Below are 27,214 nucleotides of genomic sequence, written 5' to 3'. Positions count from 1 at the left end.
TTGCTACATGTTTTCATGTATATTGTATAGGACCTCCTGTACAAATCTATTCCAGAACAAGATGTTTCCAATTCCAGCCAAGGTTGTGTATGTTTCAAGTTTGTTCTCCAGGGATTAATGAAATGTCCACTTTGTTGCTTGATGAAATTATGCACTGGAGTTGATGGTAAATCTGTTATCATAATTTGGATAACACGCTTTCTGAAATGTTGCCAGGAGTTGCTTTATGGTGGAACCTAACTGTCAATTTTTCAAAATGTTTTTAAAAGCGATTACATTCCTTTGAAAGTCAGGCGTGTAGTTGAGATTTTGGGGTCCATTTATTTTTACCCCTGGAACTTGGATTAAATATATTCTGGATGATATTGTCATTTCAATTCAAGATATTAAACTCTTACATGAAATGAGTTTTAGTGGTTTCCACCTAGTTTCTGTTACACTCAGGCCAGGAGTAGAAAGCTGTTCGTTATTCAGTGTGGAATTAACACTATTATTCTGAGATAATACACAGCAGACTGGTGTGAGAGATGGAAATGTCACATTGGCCCAATAGAATACAATTCTGAATTTGTAGTTGATTTTTTTTTGTTTTTTTCCTGAATAGAGGAAGTTTTAATTGGTATGTAACCTGCACTACACCTGACCATTATGTACTTAATACTGACACTAAGCAGGAAAAGAGGAAAGGTGTTTTGGTATGGGAATGAATACGCCTCATTTAGGCAAACATGCACATTCTTCACAATATGCCAGTTTAAAAATTCAGAACTGTATATCTGGGCAGCAGTGAAAAGTCTGTGATCTGACACTGTCCCAATACACGAACTGTTATTCAAATAGAACACTCGCCCAGCTGTTAATTAGACAACTTTTGAATGAATCTCTCCTGTCGTATCAAGGTCATTGCCTTATTTGCTTTGTTATTTTTAATCTCATCTTGGCAGCTTGCAGTGTTTATTCAGTTCTTTTAAATTACAGAAGATTTTTAATTTATCTCAATTTGTGCTCTGTTCCAGCTATGTATGAACAATCCTGTGAGGCATATAAGCATCTTGGCAAAACATCGGATACTTACTGGATCGATCCTGACGGCAGCGGCCCACTAGGACCATTCAAAGTCTACTGCAACATGACAGGTAACATATTAATGATTCTATGTCAACAACAAGCCTTCTAACTCATATGCATGACATTGTATAACCTTCCACTATAATCTCCAGTCTTTTGTTTAGTCAGTTACTGTTTCTTGTTAATTTATACTGTCAGAACCTCTAACGAAGCCTGTAATTTGACAATGAAACTCAAGTTTTCCTTCATTCCTCAACAGAAAATATTTGTTATATTCTGAAGTCATTAGACATGGATTCAGTCGTAGATCTATTCCCACCCAAGCATAAAAAGAAGAGTTTTTATTTTACATAGAATAGAACATTATACACGGTCAGACTGCTGGAACTTTGCAATTCAACTGCATGAAAATCGCTTTATGTTCCATTGTAACTGTAATTAATTGGATTTGGTTTGATCATTAACTAATATATTTTTCTTGAGTGAATCTCAATATTGACAATTCTCTTTCACATGACCAAATTAATTATTTGCAATTTTTAAAAAATATATAATTCATTTGAAGCAATCTTAATCTTAATAGCTTGAGAGTAATGATTCATTATTTCCAACATGGAATAAAATGACATGTGTTTTTGCATACACATTAGTGATATACTCCTCACTGAAACGTTTAAAGAATGTGTGAATCCAAATTAAACACAGTACTGTTGGGAATGCATGTAAATTAACATCTGAAATTAGAAGATCTTCAGTGTGTTCGATGGGACCTTAATTAAAGCGGGAAGTGCTGATTTTTTTTGTGCAGCTTTGGGGTTTTGGTCTCCACTCTGTGGAAGGACATACTTGTTATCGACGGAGTCCAGCAAAGGTTCACCAGACTGATTCTCAGGATGGCAGGACTGACATGTGAGGAAGGATTGAATTAACTGAGCTTGTATTCACTCGAAATTAGAAGAATGAGAGGTGTTCTCATAGAAACATGTAAAATGCTGATGGGACAGGGCAGGCAAGATGCGGGAAGTATGTTCCCGATGTAGGAGAAGTCCAGAGCAAGGGGTCACAGTCTAAGAATAAGGGATAAACCATTCAGGAACGAAATAAAGAAGAATTTCTTCACTCAAAGAGTTGTGAACCTGTGGAATTCTCTCCCATAGGAAGCTTTTGGGCCATTTCAGTAGATATATTCAAGAGGGAGCTGGACATGGCTTTTGTGGCGAAAGGGATCAAGGGTACTGAGAGAGGGCAGGAATGGGATACTGAGATTGAATGGCTGTATAGGCCCGAAGGGCCAAATGGCCAACTGCTGCACCTATTTTCTGTGCTTCTCAGTTTCTATGAAGCAGGAGAGTAAATTACAAACATGCAAGGAATAATGGAGAGGATTAGACACATTTGAGGTGTATAAATGCTGACTGCCATCATAAACAGGCAACATTTTGAGATAACAAGGTATCGAGCTGGATGAACACAGAAGGCCAAGCAGCATCAGAAGAGCAGTAAAGCTGGAATTTTGGGCCTAGCCCCTCCTTCAGAAATGGGGGAGGGGAAGGAGGTTCTGAAATAAATAGGGAGAGAGGGGGAGGCAGATACAAGATGGATAAAGGACAATCCCCACCTCTTTGACCTGTCTGTCTCCTCTCACCCTATCTTCTGCTTTATCCATTTTCTATCTGCCTCCCCCTCTCTCCCTATTTACTTCAGAATCCCCCTCCCCTCCCCCATTTCTGAAGAAGGGTCTTGACCCGCAATGTCAGCTTTCCTGCTCCTCTGATGCTGCTTGGCTTGCTGTGTTCATCCAGCTCTACGTCTTGTTATCTCAGATTCTCCAGTGTCGGCAGTTCCTACTATCTCTGAAACATTTTGGTATATTAGATTTAATGACATAATAAGATGCTAGAAAAAGGTATGAGCCTTTGAATATTATAGACGGGTCATCTCAGTCTGGTGTGTGACCCAGTGATGGAAAACAAATGGAAACATGGAAGGGAGAGTGTCCACATTGTGCAAGGCACTTCTTGTGAAACTAGCAGAACAATTGAAAGCAAATGACATCAGGAGCTATGAAGCTGATTTTCAGATTAGAGACATAAACTTGCCACAGGTCCTCTTGTTAATATTGGATAGAATGCCTCTGAGAATTTAGGAAATTTTAAATTGCACACAAAACTTGCTGAGCAGTTGAGCACAAGGTTATTGAGAAAGTTGATGAGCGTTGGGCAGTCAAGCATTGAGCAAAAGAATCCATCTCCTATGCATGACCAGGGTGAAGAGGCTCGAAAGCTGTGTTGCCTGCCTGGTGCATGGGTATCTCAAGTAGGCTGCCGAGGAACTTGGAAGTGGGAGTGGAAAGATCCAGTTGTCGTAGTCCATGTAGGTACCAATGATATAAGTAGAAAGAGGAAAGAAGCTCAGCTGAGGAAATATGACCAGCTAGGCGCCACATGTGAAAGCAGAAACAAAGCGGTACTAATCTCCTGATTACTATTTGAGCCAGAGCTAATTGGCATAGTGTCAGCAAGATTTAAGAAGTAAATGTGTGACCTAAAGAATTGGAGTGGAAGAAACAGGTTTGAATTTATGCAACATTGTACAGATGCTGCGGAAGGAGGGAGCTGCTCTGATAGGAGGGACTCCATCTGAATCATCAAAATTAAAAAAGACCTCTTTGGTCCTGCTCTCTCATGTGGGCATCATCTGAACATATGCAATAGAGATGGAGCAACTGAGAGATTGGGATGGAGTCTTTACAGGAAGTGGGGTGCAAGGATGAACAGTCCAGAAAGCCATGGGAGTCAGTGTGTTTGTAGTGGATATTCGTGGCCAGTCTATCCCCAGAAATGGAAATAGAAATGTCAAGGAAGGGAAAGGAGGAGTTAGAGTTAGACAGGAGGAATTTCTTCAGCCAGAGAGTCGTGAACCCAAGGAACTCATTGCTTCTAAAGGTTATGGAGGTCAAGTCATTGAGTATCTTTGAGACAAAAACGTTTGATCCTTGATTAGTAAGGAAATTAGTAGGACAAGGTGAAAGTGAGGGCAGGGTGTAAATTGAAGGTGAAATCGATGAAGTTTTCCAATTCCAGATGAGAGGGAAGCAGCATCGATGATATTGATGTATCGGAGAAAGAGCTGTGGGTGGGGGCCAGAATAAGACTGGAGCAAGGAACGTTCCACGTACACCATGAAGAGACAGGCTTAACTAAGGCCTATGTGGGTACCCATGGCAACCCCTCTTACCTGAAGAAAATGAGAGGAGTTGAAAGAGAAGTTGTTGAGGGTGAGGACAAGCTCACCCAAGGGAAGGAGTGTGATTGTGGTCAGGTCGTTGCTGCAGGAAGAAGCGGAGAGCCCTACAACCCTCCTGGTGGGGAATGGATGTGTAAAGCAATTGCACATCCACGGTAAAGAGGAGCTGTCTGGAACCGGTAAAATGGAAGTTTTGAAACCAGCATAAGATGTCAGAGAAATCACGGATGTATGTGGGTAGGGATGGACCATCAGGAAGAAGACTGAGTCATGGTAGGAAAAGATGAGTTCTGTGGGACTTGAGCAGGCTGAAACAATGGGTCTGCCTGGACAGCCCTGTTTGTGAATTTTTGGCAGGAGGTAAAAAAATGAGCTGCGTGGGTATGGGGGACTATTAGCTTGGAAGCGGAATGGGGGAGATCACCGGATGAAATGAGATCAGTTACCATAGTGGATACAATGGCCTGATGTGCCATGGTGGGGCATGGTTCAAGGGAAAGTAGTCTTATTCTGGTCCTATTCTGGCTCCCACCCACATTTTTTTGGTTGCTCCTTGCCTAGTCAACTCCAGCCATCTCTGTTCTCAGTCCTTTGAAATCCCTCATTTAAATTTTACAAAGTTGCTTCTCACACTGGAACTGAATTCTAAATTCTACCATGTCATGGTCACTCTTTCTGAGAGGATTTTTTTACTCTGAAATCATTTAGTAAGCCTAGCTCATCGAGATCAATCATGGCCTGACATTTGATTGGATCAGCATATTGTTCTGGGAAAATGTCCCAAACACATTCTGTTCATTCTCCTTCATAACTGCACTTTTTCCATGTGCATGACTGGCAGATGGCAGAAAGTGTGGATAAAGAGGTCTTCTTTCAGGATGACAGCCTCTGACGATTGGTGTTCCGCAAGGATCAGTGTTCGGACTATAAGTAATCACATTATACAGCAACAATCTGGATGAACGGACTAAGAGCATAGTCGCTGAGTTTGCAGATGATACAAAGATAGGTGAAGATACAGGTAGTTTTGAGAAGCAGGAAGCCCGCAGGATGACTTGGACAGGCTAGCAGAGAGGGCAAAATAGTGGAAGATGGTATACAATATGGAAAAGTTTTAAATTATACACTTTGGTAGGAAAAACAGAGGTGTACTTTTGAAATGGGAAAATCTTTTGAAATTTGAAGCACAGAGGGACTTAGGAGCCAAAGTTCAGGATTCTTCTAAGGTTGACATCCAGGTTCAGTTCACAGTAGGAAGACAAATGTAATGTTAGCATTCATTTCAAGAGGGCTAGAATAGAAGAGCAAGGATGTGTCAGGCTGAGGGTGTATAACGCTCTGGTCAGACCACATTTGTAATATTACAAGCAGTTTTGGGCTCTATATCTAAAGAAGGAAATGTTGGCCTTGGAGGGAGTCCAGAGGAGGTTCACAGGAGTTATTGTAGGGATGAAGGGTTTATCATATAAGGAGCGGTTGAGGACTGTGGGTCTGTACTTGTTGAAGTTTAGAATGATGAGGAGGGTGATCTCATTGAAGCTTACAGAATACTGAGAGGCCTGGATAGAGTGGATGTGAAGATGTTTTCACTAGTAGAGAGACGAGAAACCAAGGGCACATCCTCAAAATGAAGGCAAGACCCTTGAGAACGAAGATAAGGAGGAATTTCTTCAGCCAGAGCGTTGTGAATTGAAGGAATTCAATGCTTCTAAAGGTTATGGAGGCCAAGTCATTGAGTATCTTTGAGACAAAGCAAGTTTAATCCTTGATTAGTAAGGAAATCAAAGGTTATGAGGAGAATGCATGAGAATGGGATTGAGAAACATCTTAGCCATGATACAATGATGGAGCAGGCTTGATGGGCTGAATAGCCTACTTCTGTTCCTTAATGTTATGGTCTTAATGTCACCCATTGTTAATGTATTGCCTTTGCAGCATGCCCTCAATAACTCCTGACTTATTCTGTGTCCTAAAGTATAATTAATGCTAGAGGGTCTCTAGGTGGCACTGTATCTGTAATTGGAACTAAATCATGGCTAATATCCTTGGCAATGAAATCAAATATTATTATTGCAGCAGTAACCCTGAGCCCAGTCAAATGCTCCAGTGACATGCATGTGAATCAATGGCTGATGGTGAAATTTGAATTTGGTTAATACTGTCTCGAGTTAAAAGCTATCCTGATGGTTATCTTGTTGTCATTGTTGATTATATTTTACTCCAGAGCCACAGCATCGTGGTTAACTCTTAACTGGAAATGACCCAGCAGTGTATTCAGTTCAATTGATAATTGGATTTGGGTAACGAATGTTGATCTTGCCTTCGACATCCACTTTTCATAAATGAATAAACAATAATAGTTCAAAAGAAGATTCACCACTATCTCTCATGGGCAATCATAGATAGACAATAAATGTAACCTTGCCATTGTCACTTATAAGAAGAAAGAAAACTTATGCTCTCTTGATGAATAAAATCTGCTGTTGTTTTACCAGCATGTAGTACATTTCACCAGTTCTACAGATTGCCATGTTAATATCTGTTGCTTGCAAATCTGGTGAAAATCTATTCGCTTGAAAACATGTTGAGAAAAGACAACTATAATGATGGTTAGTGGCAGAATGAGTGCAGCCACTTGTGCTTTTTATTTTCTCTCTGTCTCAAATACGTTGTGTGTGATTCAGCCTGTGTACATAAAATACTCAAAAGATGAACCGCTATCGCTGGGAGACAGGCATTATACTTCATTACTGCATCAGAAGAAATGCCTTTCTATGTGCTAAGAGATAAGACAGAAAATATATAGAACAACTTTGCCAGTGGTCTAATTATTAAAAGATATAAAAAGAAAAACCACAGAAGCTGGAAATATAAAATGAAAGCACAAGATGCTAAAGATGAGCAATAATTTAGTCTGCATTAATATGAGATAAAGGTAATTTCTGGTTAGATTGTGCAGAGGTGATAGATGCTCAGCAGCTGAGGCTGGAAGAAGAGAATGACCAAACTTTATTAGACACTAGAACCTTGTGTTTTCTCAGTCATAGCCAGTTCATCGGCTATGCCCAGGGCTACATCTTACCAGAGGGCCAGAAGCGCTACTGCCTCCACAGTGACATCACTCACAAAGGCTACGACCAGGGTTGCACCTGGAGAATGAGTGAACCATAGAATCCCCACAGTTTGGCAACAGGCCATTTGGCCCAACAAGCCCACACAAACCTTCTGAAGGCCATCCCCTAACCCTATATTTCCCATGGAAATGTTGCTAATGCACCTAGCACGTCTAAGCTACACATCCCTGAACCCTACAGACAATTTAGCATGGCCAATCCACCTAACCTGCACATCTCTGGACTGTGGGAGGAAACCAGAGCACCCAGCAGAAACTCATGCAGACAGGGGGAGAATGTGCAGACTCCACAGAGTCACCTAAGTCTCAAATCGAACGCAGGTCCCTGGCACTGTGAAGTAGCATTGCTGTGTGCTGAGCCATCAGGTGCTAATTGATGATCAGTGTCAGTAATGTGAGGTCTAGTGGTGCCAGGGCCAGTCGTCCAAGCTGCCACAATTGAGACTGGGGATGGGTCACTGAGAGCAAATGGCAACATTTGTTGTGGGGAGATTCCATTGCTGCCAGTGTAATCTTCCCTGAACCAAACAGTGTCTGAAAAGAAGGGCTGTCTCCCTCAGTCCACAGGGATGGCTCAGAGGTTTGCTTGGCAGACTCGACAAGCAACACAAGCCCTTGACAGTTGGTAAACCATAGCTGAAGCAGGCAAATACATTAATTCTGCCCTTCAGTGGCTAAATTGGGCTCTCATTGTAGGTGCTGCTGGTTACAAGGCTCAAGATAGCAAAGGGCTCCTACAAGGCCTAACTTGAATAAGAAAACTCATAGGCTGGTACCCAGAAGAGTACACACCCTGGAAATACCCCCTACATGTGGTTTGGGACAATTAAATTGTGTGGTGACACCCAAATCAGAACTGATGGAAATTAATGTTTGGCTAAATGGTCACCCATTTCCCATGGAGATTGATGCTGGTGCAGCTGTACTGGAGGTTGCAGAATCTAACAAGATTTGCTGGGGACTCCAACCTTTAAATTTGTGCAAGTCTTCGGCCAGACTGAAGGTATACACTGGGGAACGATAGTAGATTTAAGGATATGCCTTCAGTTCTGGTCTCCAAAGAGAAGCAGTTGGTGCAGTTACCACTGATGGTAGCAAGAGGCCTAGGCCAAAGCCTATTGTGATGGAATTGGTTGAGAAAGATTAGAAAATGGCTGCCTCAGTGAGTTACTCAGGAGTGTTTCAGGAAAATCTGGGTCAATCAAAGGGGCCAAAACCACTTTATATGTAGACCAGAAAGCAATTCCAAGATTTTGCAAGGCCCATCCAGTGCCATTTGCTTTTTGGGCAAAAATAGGGGCAGAAATCGGGAGGCTGGAAAGCGAAGGGATCATCAAACCAGTGCAGTCTGCAGAATGGGCAGCTCAGGTCGTACTGATTGTGAAGCCTAATGGCTCAGTTCAATTTTGTGGCGATTTTAAGCAAACAGTAAACAGCTTCTGGCAGCTGGATAAATACCAATCTCTCGCGTAGAGGACTTGTATGCAAAATTGGTGGGGGTGCTACCCTTTATGAAGCTGGACATGAGCCATGCATACCTGCAATTGCAACTGGAAGAGGAGTCCCTGAAATATGATGCAATTAATACTTACAATGGTTTATGCCAGTATACAAGACTAGCATGTGAGGTATCGTCAGTCTGCACCCTGTTGCAGCAGATCATGGAGAATGTTTTGCAAGGGCTGCCCCAAGTGGCCATTCTTCTAGATGAAGTACTAATAACAGGAAATAACTTGGGCATGGTGCTTAAATGTTTCTCCCAGGCAAGCGTATGCCTTGAAAGAGAAAATTGTGCTCCAGGCACCCTAGTGACCTACTTGGGCTACAGAGTCGACAAAACCTGGTTATACCTGTTGGAAGACAAAGTGAAGGGGATCTAAGGAGCCCCAGCTCCCTCGTCTGTGCAGAGCTTAGGTTTTTTCCTTGGGTTATTGAATTATGGAAAATTTGGATGTATCCTGGCCTCCATCTTGCCACCCTTACACCTGCTTTGAAAAGTATCAGCCTCAGAAATAGTCGCATAGCTGAGAAGTAGCCTTTAGGGAAGTGTTAAAGCAGCTATTATTATGTAAGGTGTTGACCCACTACGATCCGAGGTGAGAGGTGGTGCTGACACGAGATACCTCCCTATACGGCATTGGGGTAGTGTTGACTTACTGGTGGCCAAGCAGAGGAACGCTTGATAGCTCACATGGTGTGCTTCCTGGACTCTGTTTGATGCCAAATGCAAATATGCCCAGATAGTGAAGGAAGGTTTGGTGACCATCTTTGGTGTGAGGAAGTGCCATCGGTACACTTACGGTTGGGAATTTGTCATAGTAACAGATCACAAACCCCTGCTCGGGCTGCTGAAGGCAGACAAGCGAGTGCTGCCATAGTTTCCAGTAGAATTCAGCGTTTCTCAGCGTGTACAAGTTAGAACACCATCCAGGGAGCCAAGTGGCTAATGCAGATGCCCTGAGCTGCCTTCCATTGGCATATACTCCACCAGTGGTGCCTCCCATGGAGGAATCCAGTTTGGTTTTAAACTTCCTGGTTTTCCAGTCACTGCTGGTAACATTTGACTTTGGATGCAAGATGACCCAGTCCTAGTGAAACTAAAGCAGCTGGTCGTAATGGGGGAAAATAAAGGGCCATCGCAAATCAGACTGAAACATTTCTGGGCCTGGCGAGACCAGATCACCTTGGAGGATGGCATCTTACTATGGGGAACAAGGGTGATTGTCCAGAGGAAAGGTCGCTGGCTGAACTCCACCAGGTTTCCAAAACGAAGGTGTGAACAAAAATTATACCTGGTGGCCAAGTGACATAAGTGCCCAGAATGCCAACAAGGACAAAAACTGCAACCCACACTGCCTCCACTTTCATGGGAATGGCCGAGTAAACCCCAGGCTCAGTTGCATGTTGATTCCACCGGCCCTTTCATGGGTGCAATGTTCCTGGTCATTGTCGATACCCATTCAAGGTGGTTGGACGTGCATAAAGTTCATTTCACAAACTCAGGAATGACAAGTGAGAAGCTGCGAGTTTCGTTCATAATACAAGGACACCTGGAAGTTTTGGTCACAGCCAACAAGACATCATTTACCAGCAGGGAATTTGAATATTTCCTAAATTCAAATGGCATTCAGCACATAAGGACAGCTCCACACCATCGATTGCTCAATGGTCCAGTGGAAGGTATGGTCCAAATGTTGAAGGCAGGCTTAACGAGGCAGCCTAGAGAGTCACTTGATACCGAACTATCCTGGTTCCTGTTCAATTTATCGGACCGCCCCACATGCAACAACAGGGATAGCTCCAGCAGAGTAGCTGATGGGGAGAACACTTCAAACCAGGTGAAACCTGACATTCCCAGACCTGTGTGGGGGAAAGAGGTGAAACAGGAAGTGCCAATGAGCAAGGGTCAATTTAATTCAGGGGCAAAGTTTGGTACTGGAATCATGGGAATATACAGGTTCTATACAGGTACGAAGTGAAATTGATGCAAGGTCAGATCCCATGACTTACAAAGTTCAGGAAGGTGATACCATCCTGATAAAAACATGGCTGACTTAAAAGCTGTTACCTCGCAAACAGGGCAGGAGCCAAACATACCTGACCGCTCAGAACAGCCAGAAGGCCTGGCAAAAACCATGGGCTCTCCCCTGATATCTATCTAGTGTCAAGGAAGCTTCAATCTGAGATGGATGTAGCCTTGATATGGTTATAGGCGAAAGAAGAGTTGAAAACTCTCCTGTGACAGCCTGGATGGAAGAGATGGGATACAGTCCAGCACACACTGCCTGTGTTAGAATTCACTTCAGAGGAACCAGACTTTGGGTAAATACATTGCAAAGAAAGCTACATGGGAAGACCAGGCCTACATCCCCGGATTTGTGGGGAGGTTGTAGTGACTGGAACCAACTGGATATTGTTAACTACAATATTGTTGCTTAGGGTTGTTAACCTGGGCCAGTCAAGAAAGTCCTAGCTGACCAATATAAACAGGAGATTTAGAATCCTCTCGGGGCCGGGGGGGATTGGCTCTGAGCTTGCTGGCAACTGCTATTGGTTCTGTTGCACTGATTTATATATGTATATATATATATAAAAAAAAATATATATAAAGGATGACTTGGTAACAGGACACAGCCTTTGTGTCACTGTTTCAGTGTATGTGTCCTAGTCTGAACGTTTGTGTGTTTGGCCAGTCCTTAAAAAAGAAATAAATATAAACAGGGTATTTAGACTCAGTTCAGAGGACTGACTCTGAGCTGGCTGGCCATAGCCAGTGTACTGTGCGCGTTTAAATAAAGAGTGACTTGGACACGGGATACTGGTCTCTGTGCAGTTATTTCACTCTTCAAATGCAAAACCCAGTTGTGATGAAGTGTTAACCCTGCATTCTGTTTTAAATGCAGATTGGTTTGTAGTTCAAGTATATTCTGCAGTGAAATGTTTATTACATTTTTAAACTTATTTCAGCACATGCAACAGTTCAGAAGAAATTTGTAGTTGAGCCATAACTATCCAACTCTATTTCATGGGTTTACCAACACAGTAGTTAATAGCAGCATGAGGCATGACCTGAAATTAAGGCAGTGCCTCTGTTGGGAAGAAAAATAGTTACTAATTACTGTGAGCAGCACCACAAGGAATGACCACATTGATCATGTCTGCACACTGATCACAGAAAACATACACACACTTTCATTGTGTTTTTGCAATTTTCATCAACCAGAAAACTTCCCGCTGTAGACTATTACAGGATTCCTATCTGAAACAGTATAGAATCATTAGGTTCAGATTATTTTGTGCTGAAATTCAAGCACATTACTTATCACCATCTACAGAACAGGTGTGTTGACATCAGACCGTTGAAATAACCTGTTCTTGTGCATAGCAACCAAGGTTAAATTCATCTGATAATTTGTGTCTTTATCAATGCCTCCAGTCACTCTTCTCTTCCAGCCACTCCTTCATATAGTCATTGTGTTCAACTGTGGTTGATTGTAATGAAATTGAGGGCAAGTATGATAAGAAAGAATAGATACATGCTGCTTGAAATACTGAAACTTAGGCAACAAATGGAGATGCACTAGCCCAAAGTGGCACAAGTTCCACAATGAATTTATCACGCTAGTAACTGTCTTTAATAGCAAAATAGAAATTGTGTTACGCTGAAAGATATTTGTTGGCAGTATTTATATTAACTAATTAATTTCAGATTAATTTGTCAACAAGATTACATCTGGTTGAGAACTCCAAACTCTTGACTATTCTGGTCTATTTCTTCGTTGTGAATACTTTTGAAATATTTTGTAGCATGATTAGTCAATGTTTCCAAACAGGTTGTGAGATAATATAGTTAATTTTAGATTTTTCTGATAACCAGGATAACCGATAATCAGGAAAATTATTGGTTACCACAAGCACATTCTGTGCCATATGCTGTAAGATAATAGGTGAAAACTAGCCAAAGGGTACCTTGTATCAGAGATAATGGGAACTGCAGATGCTGGAGAATCTGGGCCCGAAACGTCAGCTTTTGTGATCCTGAGATGCTGCTTGGCCTGCTATGTTCATCCAGCTCCACACTTTGTTATCCAAGGTCATCTTGTGTCTACTGCATCCAGTGCTCCCGATGTGGTCGTCCCCAAATCAGTGAGGCCAACCGTAGACCAGGTGACCATTTTTGCCGAGCATCTTGACGAGGCCCAAAAGACCAGCCTAACCTCCCAGTCACCACCTATTTCAACCCCCCACCTCTCTGACATGTCCATCCTCGGCCTCTTCCTGTGTCACAGGAAATCAGAAAGAAAATTTGAGTAACAGCACCTTTATCACGCTACAGCCCGGAGGACTTAATATTGAGCTCTCTAATTTCAAATGGCTTTCCCACCAATCCTCCCACTCTCTTTCCAGCCCTGCCTCTTCCCTTCGATTCCACCTACCACCTTCTCGCTTCCATTCCAGCCATCAACTTGATTCATTTCTCCCACCCACCAACCAGGCCTTGCATACTACCAGTGTCTACCCAGCACCACCATCCTGCTGTCCCCACCCCATGCTTTCTATGCAGCTTCCCCTATCCCCACATCCAGTCCTGAAGAAGGGTAATACCTAACACATTGACTTCTCCTCCTCTAGATGCTGCCTGGCTTGCTGTATTCCTCCAGCCTCCTGTTTGTCTCCCTTGGATTCCAGCATCTGCAGTTTTATTTTGTCTCTAACCAAAGATTATGACTTGTTGAGTGTCTCATTGCAGAATTACTCCATTATTTGTTGACAAACTAGCCACTTTTTTACCAAGGTTATTTAAATAAATTATTAGCTTTTATCAACCCATATCCTAATTTGTTAGCAATTTTATGAATTGGATAATTGATCTACAGCAAACCCAAAGTAATAACGTGGAGAACTGATCTTCTCATCAGAATGTAAACTTGTTCCTAAGTTTTACCTCTGCAATCCTAACCCCTCAATTTTAAGAAAAAATAATACAAAGTGACATCTATGTTAAAACATTGTTCAAATCCGCCTGCACATCCCAGATGTCCGTATTCTTCAAGGACTGCATCTTGCCCCCCACAGTGGTCGAGAACGCCCTTGACCGCGTCTCCCGCATTTCCCACAACACATCCCTCACACCTCGCCCCCGCAATAATCGCGCAAAGAGAATCCCCCTAGTCCTCACATACCACCCCATCAACCTCCGGATACAACGCATCATCCTCCGACACTTCCGCCATCTACAATCCGACCCCACCACCCAAGACATTTTTCCATCCCCACCCTTGTCTGCCTTCTGGAGAGACCACTCTCTCCGGGACTCCCTTGTCCGCTCCACACTCCCCTCCAACCCCACCACACCTGGTACCTACCCCACAACCACAGGAAGTGCTACACTTGCCCCCACATCTCCTCCCTCACCCCCATCCCAGGCCCCAAGAAGACTTTCCATATCAAGCAGATGTTCACCTGCACATCTGCCAATGTGGTGTACTGCATCCACTGTACCCGTTGTGGCTTCCTCTACACTGGAGAAACCAAGCGGAGGCTTGGGGACTGCTTTGCAGAACATCGACACTCGGTTCACAATAAACAACTGCACCTCCCAGTCGCAAACCATTTTAACTCCCCCTCCCGTTCCTTAGACAACATGTCCATCCTGGGCCTCCTGCAGGACCATAACGATGCCACCCGAAGGTTGCAGGAACAGCAACTCATATTCCGTTTGGGAACCCTGTCGCCCAATGGTATCAATGTGGACTTCAAAAGTTTCAAAATCTCCCCTCTTACCCCACTGCATCCCAAAACCAGCCCAGCTCGTCCCGTCCCCCCACTGCATCCCAAAACCAGCCCAGCTCGTCCCCGCCTCCCTAACCTGTTCTTCCTTTCACCTATTCGCTCCTCCTACCTCAAGCCACACCTCCATTTCCTACCTACTAACCTCATCCTGACCCCTTGACCTGTCCATCCTCCCCAGACTGACCTATCCCCTCCCTCCCTCCCCACCTATACTCTCCTCTCCTCCTATCTTCTCCTCTATCCATCTTCGGTCCGCCTCCCCCTCTCTCCCTATTTATTCCAGAACCCTCACCCCATCCCCCTCTCTGATGAAGGGTCTAGGCCCGAAACATCAGCTTTTGTGCTCCTGAGATGCTGCTTGGCCTGCTGTCTTCATCCAGCTTCACACTTTGTTATCTTGCACAAGAAATAATACTTCTTTGAAAGCTTGATCTCTGTTGCAGTTTGTGTCAGTAGAAGGTTAAAGTGCAGCTGATGGAATAAAACATTTCTGGTACTCTTTGAGATAAGTGAGGATCTCGTACCTGTTCAGAAGCTGTTTACCTCTCTTGACATGCAGATGTTTCTGCCCTTACTGATTGCATCTTCAGACTTTTTTTAAATCACTTAGAACTTGACATGTTCTGTCTTAAAGTTGGAAGGGTTGGCTGTTTTGACCCCCATTTCAAAAAGCGGTAATTGAAGTAGTCACCATTATCAAGGATAGACCGTACGTGGAATACTTAGTGGGATAGTTGTTGCATATTAACACAAGATCATTAATTTTAATTGTTTTTCACCTGCTGTGATTTTTTACGTTAATTTCCTTTAACCCTTCCGATAATGTCCATCACCTCCTGCTGTGAGGGTGAGTAGAGGCTCTCCTTGCAGATTTGTCCTGTTCCATTATTGATTAATATGAAATGCATGAGAATGATCCAATGTGACCTTTTCCTCTGATTTCCCTTTCTTTAATGTGAAGAGCAACTATGCAAGCTACCTGAAAATAATTGAAACCAGCACTCTAGTGTGAAATCATGAACATTAATCCAAGCCCTTCCATTTTGTGACACAGACTGTGTAGATAATTCCAGGTGATTTTTAAAGGTGTTTAATTTGATATAAGTTCAATTTACATGTATTTGAGGGGACGCAACCTTGCTGTCATTCTCACACAACAGAGCTGCATTACACTTGAAGGCTGAAGCAATATTGTGAAAGCATGATTAGGTGTGGACACTTGACTCACCTATTAGCACCAAAGTGAGTTCTTCCTGAATTGCATTGGCAGTAATAGAGTATTATTTTGTGAACTAGCTACATCTTTCATTTGTCTTGAAATGTGAAGCAATAAAACTCTCTCCAATCAAACAAATTAGAATGCATAAAAAACCCCCCGGTTATTAACAGAATAACGCAAAACAAAGTACCCAATATTTTGTTTCCTTTTTGGCTGTTTTTGTTGACTTCATCGAATCAAATTTTAGTTTTCTAATTCTTCTGCTCTAATCTCGCTGATCGTCAATTCTGTAGTGATTGTAGTGAGGTCAATTGAGTGGACCTTATAACATATTGAGTTCCCTGATTGGACCAGATTAACAGCTCCAATCAGGGAGTCCTGGCTGACAGATAAGAACAGAATTGTCAGACATCCTGTTCACTCTGAGAGCTGGCTCTGTAAGAACTGAATTAGTGTCAAGCTCTCTCCCAAATGTTGATAAAGGGTGAATTGGTGACAGGATACTGGCCTCTGGAGTTATTTCAGATTCTGGCAGTTTTGCTAATATCGATAGTTTCTAACAGCTAGTAGGATCATCTCCAACACATCCCTCACCTTCCTGGACCTCTCTGTCTCTATCTCAGGCAACCACCTAGAAACCAAAATCCATTTCAAGTCCACTGACTCCCACAGCTACCTGGAATACACCTCCTCCCAGCCACCTATCTACAAAAATTCCATCCCCTATTCCCAATTCCTTTGCCTCTGCCACATCTGCTCCCAGGATGAGGCATTCCCCTCCCGTACATCTCAGATGTCCTCGTTTTTCAAGGACCACAACATCCCCCCCACACTGATTGAGAACGCCCTCAACCATGCCTCCCGCATTTGCCGCAACTCATCCCTCACACCCCGTCCCCAGAATAACCGCCAAAATAGAATCCCCTCGTCCTCAACTACCACCCCACCAACCTCTAGATCCAACGCATCATCCTCCGAAACTTCCGCCATCTACAATCCGACCCCACCACCCAGGACATTTTTCCATCCCCACCCCTGTCTGCTTTCCGGAGAGACCACTCTCTCCGCGACTCCCTCGGCCGCATCACACTCCCCTCCAACCCCACCACACCCGGCACTTTCCTCTGCAACCGTAGGAAATGCTACACTTGCCCCCACACCTCCTCCCTCACCCCCATCCCAGGCCCCAAGGAGACTGTCCACATCAAACAGATGTTCACCTGCACATCTGCCAATGTGGTATACTGCATCCACTGTACCCGTTGTGGCCTCCTCTACATTGGGGTCATCAAGCGGAGGCTTGGGGACCGCTTTGCAGAACACCTAGGCTAGGTTCGCAATAAACAACTGCACCTGCCAGTCGCGAACCATTTTAACTCCCCCTCCCATTCCTCAGACGACATGTCCATCATGGGCCTCCTGCAGTGCCACAATGATGCCACCTGAAGGTTGCAGGAACAGCATCTCATATTCAGCTTGGGAACCCTGTAGCCCAATGGTATCAATGTGAATTTCACAAGGTTCAAAATCTCCCCTCCCCCACTGCATCCCTAAACCAGCCCAGCTCGCCCCTGCCTCCGGAACCTGTTTTTCCTCTCACCTATCCCCTCCTCCTACCTCAAGCCGCACCTCCATTTCCTACCTACTAACCTCATCCTGGCCTCTTGCCCTGCCCGTCCTCCCCAGAGTGACCAATCTCCTCCCTACCTCCCCACCTACACTCACCTTTACTGGCTCCATCCCTACCTCCTTGACCAGTCTGTCTCCTCTCCACCTATCTTCTCCTCTATCCATCTTCACTGCGCCACCCCCCTCCCTATTTATTTCAGAACCCTCTCCCCCTCCCCCCCTTTTGATGAAGAGTCCCAGCCTGAAACGTCAGCTTTTGTGCTCCTAAGATGCTGCTGGCCTGCTGTGTTCATCCACCTCCACACTCTGTTATCTCAGTTATTCTTCACTCTCTCTTTATTGGATAATTGATGAATGTTTTTCATTTCCCAAATTCAGAGTGACCATTCTGGTGGCCAGAGAATTCTGCAGAATCAAGACAGTGGATTTACTATTGCTTCAAGTACTTCTTTCAAAAAAGAATCAGGATACAAGTTTATGGGACTGGTTGACTTTTAGGTTCATTAATTTCTTAGGTGCCATTTTTGATGTACAGGACCTTGGTGAAACCACACCTGCACATCTGCCAATGTGGTATACTGCATCCACTGTACCCGGTGTGGCTTCCTCTACATTGGGGAAACCAAGCCGCGGCTTGGGGACCGCTTTGCAGAACACCTCCGCTCGGTTCGCAACAAACAACTGCACCTCCCAGTCGCAAACCATTTCCACTCCCCCTCCCATTCTTCAGATGACATGTCCATCATGGGCCTCCTGCAGTGCCACAATGATGCCACCCGAAGGTTGTAGGAACAGCAACTCATATTCCGCTTGGGAACCCTGCAGCCTAATGGTATCAATGTGGACTTCACCAGCTTCAAAATCTCCCCTTCCCCCACCGCATCCCGAAACCAGCCCAGTTCGTCCCCTCCCCCCACTGCACCACACAACCAGCCCAGCTCTTCCCCTCCACCCAATGCATCACAAAACCAGTCCAACCTGTCTCTGCCTCCCTAACCTGTTCTTCCTCTCACCCATCCCTTCCTCCCACCCCAAGCCGCACCTCCATTTCCTACCTACTAACCTCATCCCACCTCCTTGACCTGTCCGTCTTTCCTGGACTGACCTATCCCCTCCCTACCTCCCCACCTATACTCTCTCCACCCATCTTCTTTTCTCTCTATCTTCGGTCCGTCTCCCCCTCTCTCCCTATTTATTGCAGAACCCTCACCCCATCCCCCTCTCTGATGAAGGGTCTAGGCCCGAAACGTCAGCTTTTGTGCTCCTGAGATGCTGCTGGGCCTGCTGTGTTCATCCAGCCTCACATTTTATTATCCTGGAATATTGTGTGCGTTTTGGTCTCCATTTCTGAGGAAGGATGTTCTTGCTCTGGAGGGAGTGGAGGTTTGCCAGGCTGATTCCAGGGATGACAGATCTGCTGTATGAGGAAAGATTGATTAAGCTAGGAGTGTTTTTCACTGGAGTTCAGATGAATGAGGGGGTGTTTAATAATTCTAACAGGACTGTATAGGGTAGATGCAAGGAGGATGTTGTCAATGGTGGGTGTGTCCAGAACCAGGGATCACAGTATGAGGATCCAGGGTAGACGATTTAGGATGGAGATGAGGAGACATTTCTTCATCCAAAGAGTGGTAAGCCTGTGAAATTCATTACCACAGGAAGGAGTTGATGCCAAAACATTGAATGCATTCAAGAGGTGACTAGATATAGCACTTTGGTTGAATGGGATGAGAAGGTATGGGGAGAATTGAGTTAGACGATCTGCCATAATTGTGAAGAATGGCTGAACAGGCTCAAAGGGCTGAATCGCCTCCTTCTGCTCCTATCTTCTATGTTTCTCCACATTGATTTAAGTTCCTATTTCTAACTGGACTATTGGTACCCAGTTAGTTCCAAAAAAATCACACTTTGTGACATGACAATGGATAAAACGTATTAATTTATTGTTAGCTCATTCCTTATTCCACATGAGAATGTTTTTGTCTCTGCTCCGAGGAAAGTTTTGTTTGCTTTTTAATAATCTCTTCCTTTTCACATGCCAATATAAATCTTAAAACCTTTTTACATATGTTTCTTGTTCTCTCTTGCCTTTTTTCTTCAGTTTTGTTTTTAATATCTTTTGCCAAATTCTAACATCCTTCCATTAGGATTACTGTACTTTTTTTTGAAAAATATCTTATTTTCCAACAAATGCCACTTATTACTTCTCATTGCTAACCTTAATTAAACCACATTTCTCATTGTGTTTTCATATTCCTTCAGGGAATTGTGAGAATTATTTTTACAAATTATAATTTAAATTTTTAGTCTTTTGCCATTGTTTCTTTTCATCTTAGCTTTTAACCTAACTTCAAAACCCACTTTGGCCAACTCGCTTTTTATACCTAAGTAGCATGCTTTGGTTTGCATTCACTTGTGCAAGTGAACATTGCTTTACACTGACTAAGTCAGAATCATATTGAGTCAGCAGGGCCAGGTTCAGGTCCCATCTGCTTCAGAGGTATATAATATCATTCCTGAGCAGGTTGTTTAAAAAATACCTCAAAGTAATCTTCAACTTCACCATTCAGAATGCAAAGCTGCAGAGTTAGTTGCCCACCCACTCATCGAAAATCCAATTCTTAGATGTCTACAAGGGGTGGAGGACTCCATTTTCGTAATTATCTCCTCGAGGGAGAAGAAATAGAAAATTAGCTAATTCTGTAATTAGAGCTATAAATCTAAACAAAATGCTTAAAATGAGAAGTGAGTTGGCTGAGGTAGGTTTAGAAACTAGATTAATAGACATGATGATAAATATATTATTCTACCTCTAGCTCCTATATCAACCATTTAAATGTACCTATTAATTCTCATATATTCCAAAGTTCTCATTTATTTCTACTTACTAAAAATATTCACCTACTTCCCTTTTAAAAGATATTGCAGATTTTATTTCCAACACAGTATATGAGAAGCTATTGCATGTTCCAGTGACTGTACAAAATGAAAAAAAAAGTCATTTTATTTCTTTTCTTTTTCATGATGATATGTTTACCCTCCAGTCACCACCATCATTATTATTTCCTAACTGCATTGGAAAATATTCTCTGCAGTCTGAATGAAAACACATCATTGGGGGTAGCATAAGCTTTCCCTCATTTCCTTGTCAAAGTCCTTAGCAATCTTGAACATCTATCCATTGCCTAATCCTTCTCCATGGTGCAAAGTGTTCTATTTTCTTCTTGGAACCAGTACATTTTATATTACATTCTAAACGTGGGGAATTGTTTGTGTCACTACACTTTTCTGTAACCATGGCTCTGTGTTTAAAAATGGCATCAAGCTTCTCTGCAAAGGTCAGTAGCAGCTGACATTAAAATCAGTGAAGTGCAATTCCCAAAGGAAAACAGAAACAGAAAAATTATAGCACAGAAGGAAGAAACTTGATGTGCTGTAAATTGTGTGTGTGCTAGCCCTTCAAGTTTGATGTATCAAATTGAGTTTCCATTTTTCATTCATGATGTACCTTTCATACGCCTAGTGTTTTTCTTCAAAATTAACTTAAGAATTTCTGCCTTCTACCCTATTCTAATGGCTTTCTGCGGAAAGGAAATCTTTTGACTGTTACCTTCATTCTTGTAGTAAAACTTTTAATCTATGGATTTATTGTGCTGATTTGCAATTAGTGAAAATATGTATTTCACTATTTTTCTTTGTAAAATGTGTTTTGTAATCTTCCAAAATGCTATAAGATCTTTCCCTACCATGTTCTGTTCTGGTTGTTAAGTTTTGAAAAGCACGCAATGGAAAGGAAAACATGTTTTTATCATTTAGGCCCGACAGCAAGGTTACAAATCTAAGGCCATACTGGATGGAATTTCACACATTGTTTCTCTTAGGAATTTCAGAGACTTGGGTCTCGTGTAAAAGGTGGATTTAATTATATTAGATGACAAAGCAGGCTCAAAAGGCAGTATGCCACTATTTCTTATGTTCTAATGGAGTAAAAGGCACATTACTGGAGCTGAATAGGGACCATTTGGCTTTAGATATCTTTGTGGGGTGTTTAATGTGGGGGTGTGTGATGCTTAAAGTAAACATTGAAGCTAGAAACTGTTCCAATTCTGAGCACTGAATTTCTTCACTGCAATGAACGGAATGAGTGCAAAGATTCACATTTATATGATCCCACAATAAACTTTAAAACCAATTAAGTACTGTTGAAATGCAGGACACAGCAGGTGATTTGCGCAAATCACAGCTGCATGGTGTTTAGCTTTAGGAAAAAGTAATATACACTTTTGGGCTGAATCAGTTATCAAAAGTTGGTGCATCACAGTTGTTGGAAAGAAAGATCTTAGACCAGCAAAGCTCCCAACTAAATATACTCAGTTCAATAATCAATCTTAATAAAGTGTAAAGGTGATACAATTGAAGTTATAATGATAGAAAATTTGAGATCAAGAAGAATTACTTAATTCTGTGGAACCTGCAGGGCTAACAGTGTCTGGAAACCCAATAGATGAATTTATATTTCTTCTTGGGGGTCTTTTTTTAAACTGGCTAAGGACTTCTACCTAAAATATTAATTTCCCCTTTTTCAGTTTAAGTCCTGTTGTTTATTTGCACCATTTTCGATCAGTTTATATGTTTTACTTTTTCTCCGGGGCCACGCAACATTTCACAAAGCCTGTATTAGTAATTCTGCCACCTTTTACAGGATTACATCTAAAATTAGATAAATAAGTGGCTCTGCAAATGTCACTCACTCCGTTATATTGGGGATGAGCTGTATTTCAGGATTTGTACCTCTTCCAGGACAAACAAAATGTTGCCAGCACTGTATTGTGTTGGGAATGTATGTTTTTTTTTAATGTGGATTTATCTATTTGTGCACATGTGCTGCGTGTCTGTGAATTTGTTGGTGTTGCAAGCTTTGACATGTTTGTGAGTCTGCATGTTGTTTACCGAACAAATAAGTCGGATTAAATGAAATTGGTGATCTGATATTACATACTTCAAATATCATTGTGCATTCTTCTCTGCAACAGGGACATGTTGAATGATGACAGCTGTTTATGAAGGTTTTTTCTGTAGTAGGGAAATGCAATATTTAATGAACCCTTTAAAATGTCTTCCCATGATGAAATGATCAAAGATACTGTTTCAAAGAATGGAATGTTTCCCCTCTGTGTAAATCAAATGACTGTTCTAAAAACATTTGCTTCACTTCCTGATGAAATACACGTCTTCTTTCACTGAAGGTAGATTAGTTGTGATACTAAGATAAAAAATTGTGGGGCTGGATGAATACAGCAGGCCAAGCAGCATCTTAGGAGCACAAAAGCTGACTTACGGGCCTAGACTCTGATACTAGTTGTGTACACTAGAACCTAAAACATTCTTATTCACTGAGGCAAACTACTGTATTATTGCAATCTGTCTCATAAAACATTCATCAGAAACAACAAATTACTTCTATAAAGTTTATACAATGCTGAAAACAAATTATTTATGCTTTAAGTTCATAACCAAAAAATACCCTGTCCTGAAAGTAATAGCAGCCCAATATTATTATATCTAATTCACAAAAACTTCACAAACTTGAGGCATTTTGCTTTTCCATTTCTTATTTTTGCATTTCACACAATTTTCTCTTGTTGCAAAGAAAAATAATTCTTATACATTTTGAGACAACAAGATGTAGAGCTGGATGAACACAGCAGGACACGCAGCATCAGGGGAGTAGGAAGGCTGATGTTTCGGGTGTGGACCCTTCTTCAGAAATTTCTGAAGAAGCGTCCACACCCGAAACGTCAACTTTCCTACTCCTCAGATGCTGCGTGTCCTGCTGTGTTCATCCAGCTCTACATCTTGTTATCTCAGATTCTCCAGCATTGGCTGGTCCTACTATTTTTCCTCATATACATTTCTGTCATTTTGGTATTGTTGTCACATTATGAAGGCAACTGTTCCAGTTCATTTCAAGTCACAAGTGTTCTAATCAGGTAGATACCTAAGTTGGGGTTCCAAATATATTATCCAAGGGTATCGCAACTATTGGGGTTGATAATAAAATGTGAGGCTGGATGAACACAGCAGGCCAAGCAGCATCTCAGGAGCACAAAAGCTGACGTTTCGGGCCTAGACCCTTCATCAGAGAGGGGGATGGGGTGAGGGTTCTGGAATAAATAGGGAGAGAGGGGGAGGCGGACCGAAGATGGAGAGAAAAGAAACTTGGGGTTGATAAACTGATTGGCCAGATGATTAGCATGTGGCTCAGAATAACATCAAGAGGAAGGGTGTGATTTCATTCCAGCTGACGTCGTCATGGAATCTGCATCCTAATTTCATCCTCAGGGTATTAATGAACGAACGGTACTTTTAATTATCCATTTTGTGTTTTATTTTACAATAAAAGATCATCTGAATTGTATCATTAGGAAAGATAAGAATTTATTCTGGAGTATTTTAGTTGATTTTCTAAAACCATACTAAAACCACACTTCTAGATTTAAGGCTTATGGTGTGAGGGGGAAAAAAGTACATTATGTTATGATTAGTGATGACTGAGGTCTGCATAAATGGGACTTAATATAGCACTAAATGTTCAAGTTGCTTCGCAAAGTCATAGGAAACCATTACCAAGAGAGAAGAAGTTTGTGGAATGACTAAACACTTGAAGAGGTAAATTTCAGTAAAGTTCTTCAAAAAGGTGAGAAGATGGAAAGTGGACGAGTTTAGAAAGGGGTTTCAAATGAATAGACCCTAAATGTCTGAAAGTGTGGCTACCAGTTATGGGATGTGAATATCACAGGCAGGTCAGCATTTGTTGCCCAGAAGGCCGTTAAGAATCAATCACATTACTATGGACCTGGAGTTAAGTACAGGCCAAGTAAGAGTGGCAGATTTCCTCCTGAAAAAACATTAATGAACCTATTTCTCTGTTATAATAGTCGTTAGTGGGTGACGTTTACCAATTACCTTTGTTCATTCCAGATTCTTATTGACTTCAAATTTCCTGACCTGCTGTGGTGGAATATGATCCCATGTCTCAGAACATTAGCCTCGAGTTCCAAATTAGTAGTACAAATAATTTACTACTACTGTGCACCACCTCACCCAATACCCCACCCCTTACCGAAACTACAAGCCATTAATAGATCCATAGAATTCCTACAGTATGGAAGGGAGACCATTCAGTCCATAGAGTCTGCACTGACCGTCTGAACTGCATTCCATCCAGACTCAGCAACCCTGCCAACATATCCCATAACCCCATATTTACATGGCTAATTCACCTAACCTACTCACCCCTGAACACAACCGATAATTTCAGCATGGCCAATCCTAACCTGCACAACTTTGGACTGTGGCGAGAAACTGGAGCACCCAAAGGAAACCCACATAGACACGGAGAGAATGTGCACAGACAGTCGCCCAATGGTGGTCCCTAGCACTTTGAGGTAGCAGGGCTAGCCACTGTGAATTAAAATGGAGAGTTTGGATGAGGATTGTAGTACTCAAGGAGGTTATAGATAGTTGGATGAATAAAATCATAAATGCAAAATATATTAAAAGGCAACCAACAGCAGCTTGCATTTATATGGCATATTTAGTATAACAAAGCACCCATAGCATCATTGTCAAAGCATTATCATACAAATTTGAACACCAAACCAAGTCAATATCAGGGCAGGTGACAAATAGCTTCGTAAAAGAGGAAGGTCTTAAGGAGCATCAAAGGAGAAAAGTGATTTCAAGAGGCTGATAGATTTTGGGAGTGAATTTGGGTACTAAGTCCTTTGCCAGCTGAAGTCAAGGCTCCCAATAGTGGAGCAATTAGATCAGTAATGTGCAAGAGGCCAAAACAGATAATCTTGGAAGGTTTTAGGACAGAATGAAATTACAGCTGAGTGAAGCCATGGAGGAATTTGGAAACAAAAGTGTAGGTATTGCTTAACCGAGAGGCACTGTAAATCTGCAAGCCCAGAGCAATTTGAATTCAGTGTGATTGATGACTCGGTTGCAAAACTTGAATTTTCAAATGTTTGTGAAGGGTGGACGTTAAAAGCCTGGCCAGGAATTTTTTTGGAATGGTAGAATCTGGAGGTAACAAAAACATGACTGAGAATTTTATGAACAGATGCACTGAGGCAATCATGATGTTACAAAGGAGTAATGAAGTAAGTATATGAGAGATAATGGGAACTGCAGATGCTGGAGAATTCCAAGATAATAAAATGTGAGGCTGGATGAACACAGCAGGCCAAGCAGCATCTCAGGAGCACAAAAGCTGACGTTTCGGGCCTAGACCCTTCATCAGAGAGGGGGATGGGGAGAGGGAAATTGAATAAATAGGGAGAGAGGGGGAGGCGGACCGAAGATGGAGAGTAAAGAAGATAGGTGGAGAGAGTATAGGTGGGGAGGTAGGGAGGGGATAGGTCAGTCCAGGGAAGACGGACAGGTCAGGGAGGTGGGATGACGTTAGTAGGTAGATGGGGGTGCGGCTTGGGGTGGGAGGAAGGGATGGGTGAGAGGAAGAACCGGTTAGGGAGGCAGAGACAGGTTGGACTGGTTTTGGGATGCAGTGGGTGGGGGGTAAGAGCTGGGCTGGTTGTGTGGTGCAGTGGGGGGAGGGGACGAACTGGGCTGGTTTAGGGATGCGGTAGGGGAAGGGGAGATTTTGAATCTGGTGAAGTCCACATTGATACCATATGGCTGCAGGGTTCCCAGGCGGAATATGAGTTGCTGTTCCTGCAACCTTCGGGTGGCATCATTGTGGCACTGCAGGAGGCCCATGACGGACATGTCATCTAGAGAATGGGAGGGGGAGTGGAAATGGTTTGCGACTGGGAGGTGCAGTTGTTTGTTGCGAACTGAGCGGAGGTGTTCTGCAAAGCGGTCTCCAAGCCTCCGCTTGGTTTCCCCAATGTAGAGGAAGCCACACCGGGTACAGTGGATGCAGTATACCACATTGGCAGATGTGCAGGTGAACTTCTGCTTAATGTGGAATGTCATCTTGGGGCCTGGGATAGGGGTGAGGGAGGAGGTGTGGGGGCAAGTGTAGCATTTCCTGCGGTTGCAGGGGAAGGTGCCAGGTGTGATGGGGTTGGAGGGCAGTGTGGAGCGAACAAGGGAGTCACGGAGAGAGTGGTCTCTCCGGAAAGCAGACAGGGGTGGGGATGGAAAAATGTCTTGGGTGGTGGGGTCGGATTGTAAATGGCGGAAGTGTCAGAGGATGATGCGTTGTATCCGGAGGTTGGTAGGGTGGTGTGTGAGAATGAGGGGGATCCTCTTTGGGGGGTTGTGGGGGGGGGCGGGGTGTGAGGGATGTGTTGCGGGAAATACGGGAGACGCGGTCAAGGGCGTTCTCGATCACTGTGGGGGGAAAGTTGCGGTCCTTGAAGAACTTGGACATTTGGGATGTGCGGGAGTGGAATGTCTCATCCTGGGAGCAGATGCGGCGGAGGCGGAGGAATTGGGAATAGGGGATGGAATTTTTGCAGGATGTTGGGTGGGAGGAGGTGTATTCTAGGTAGCTGTGGGAGTCGGTGGGCTTGAAATGGACATCAGTTACAAGGCGGTTGCCTGAGATGGAGACTGAGAGGTCCAGGAAGGTGAGGGATGTGCTGGAGATGGCC

The 27,214-nt window shown here is 43.1% G+C and overlaps 1 protein-coding gene across 4 annotated transcripts in view; it reads left to right on the top strand.

Annotated features, from left to right (window-relative positions):
* Positions 1–27,214, top strand: part of LOC125465171 (contactin-associated protein-like 2) — a 1,711,179-nt gene that overhangs the window by 934,491 nt on the left and 749,474 nt on the right. For all 4 annotated transcript variants that reach the window (XM_048558395.2, XM_048558386.2, XM_059638055.1 and 1 more), the window contains exon 12: positions 1,017–1,136. In XM_048558395.2, the coding sequence (XP_048414352.1) occupies positions 1,017–1,136 (120 nt within the window). The remainder of the gene's footprint in view (positions 1–1,016; positions 1,137–27,214) is intronic.

This window comes from Stegostoma tigrinum, chromosome 2, assembly GCF_030684315.1.
Source record: "Stegostoma tigrinum isolate sSteTig4 chromosome 2, sSteTig4.hap1, whole genome shotgun sequence".
In the NCBI taxonomy this organism is placed as follows: domain Eukaryota; kingdom Metazoa; phylum Chordata; class Chondrichthyes; order Orectolobiformes; family Stegostomatidae; genus Stegostoma; species Stegostoma tigrinum.
This window is presented reverse-complemented; position numbering and strand designations above follow the sequence as displayed.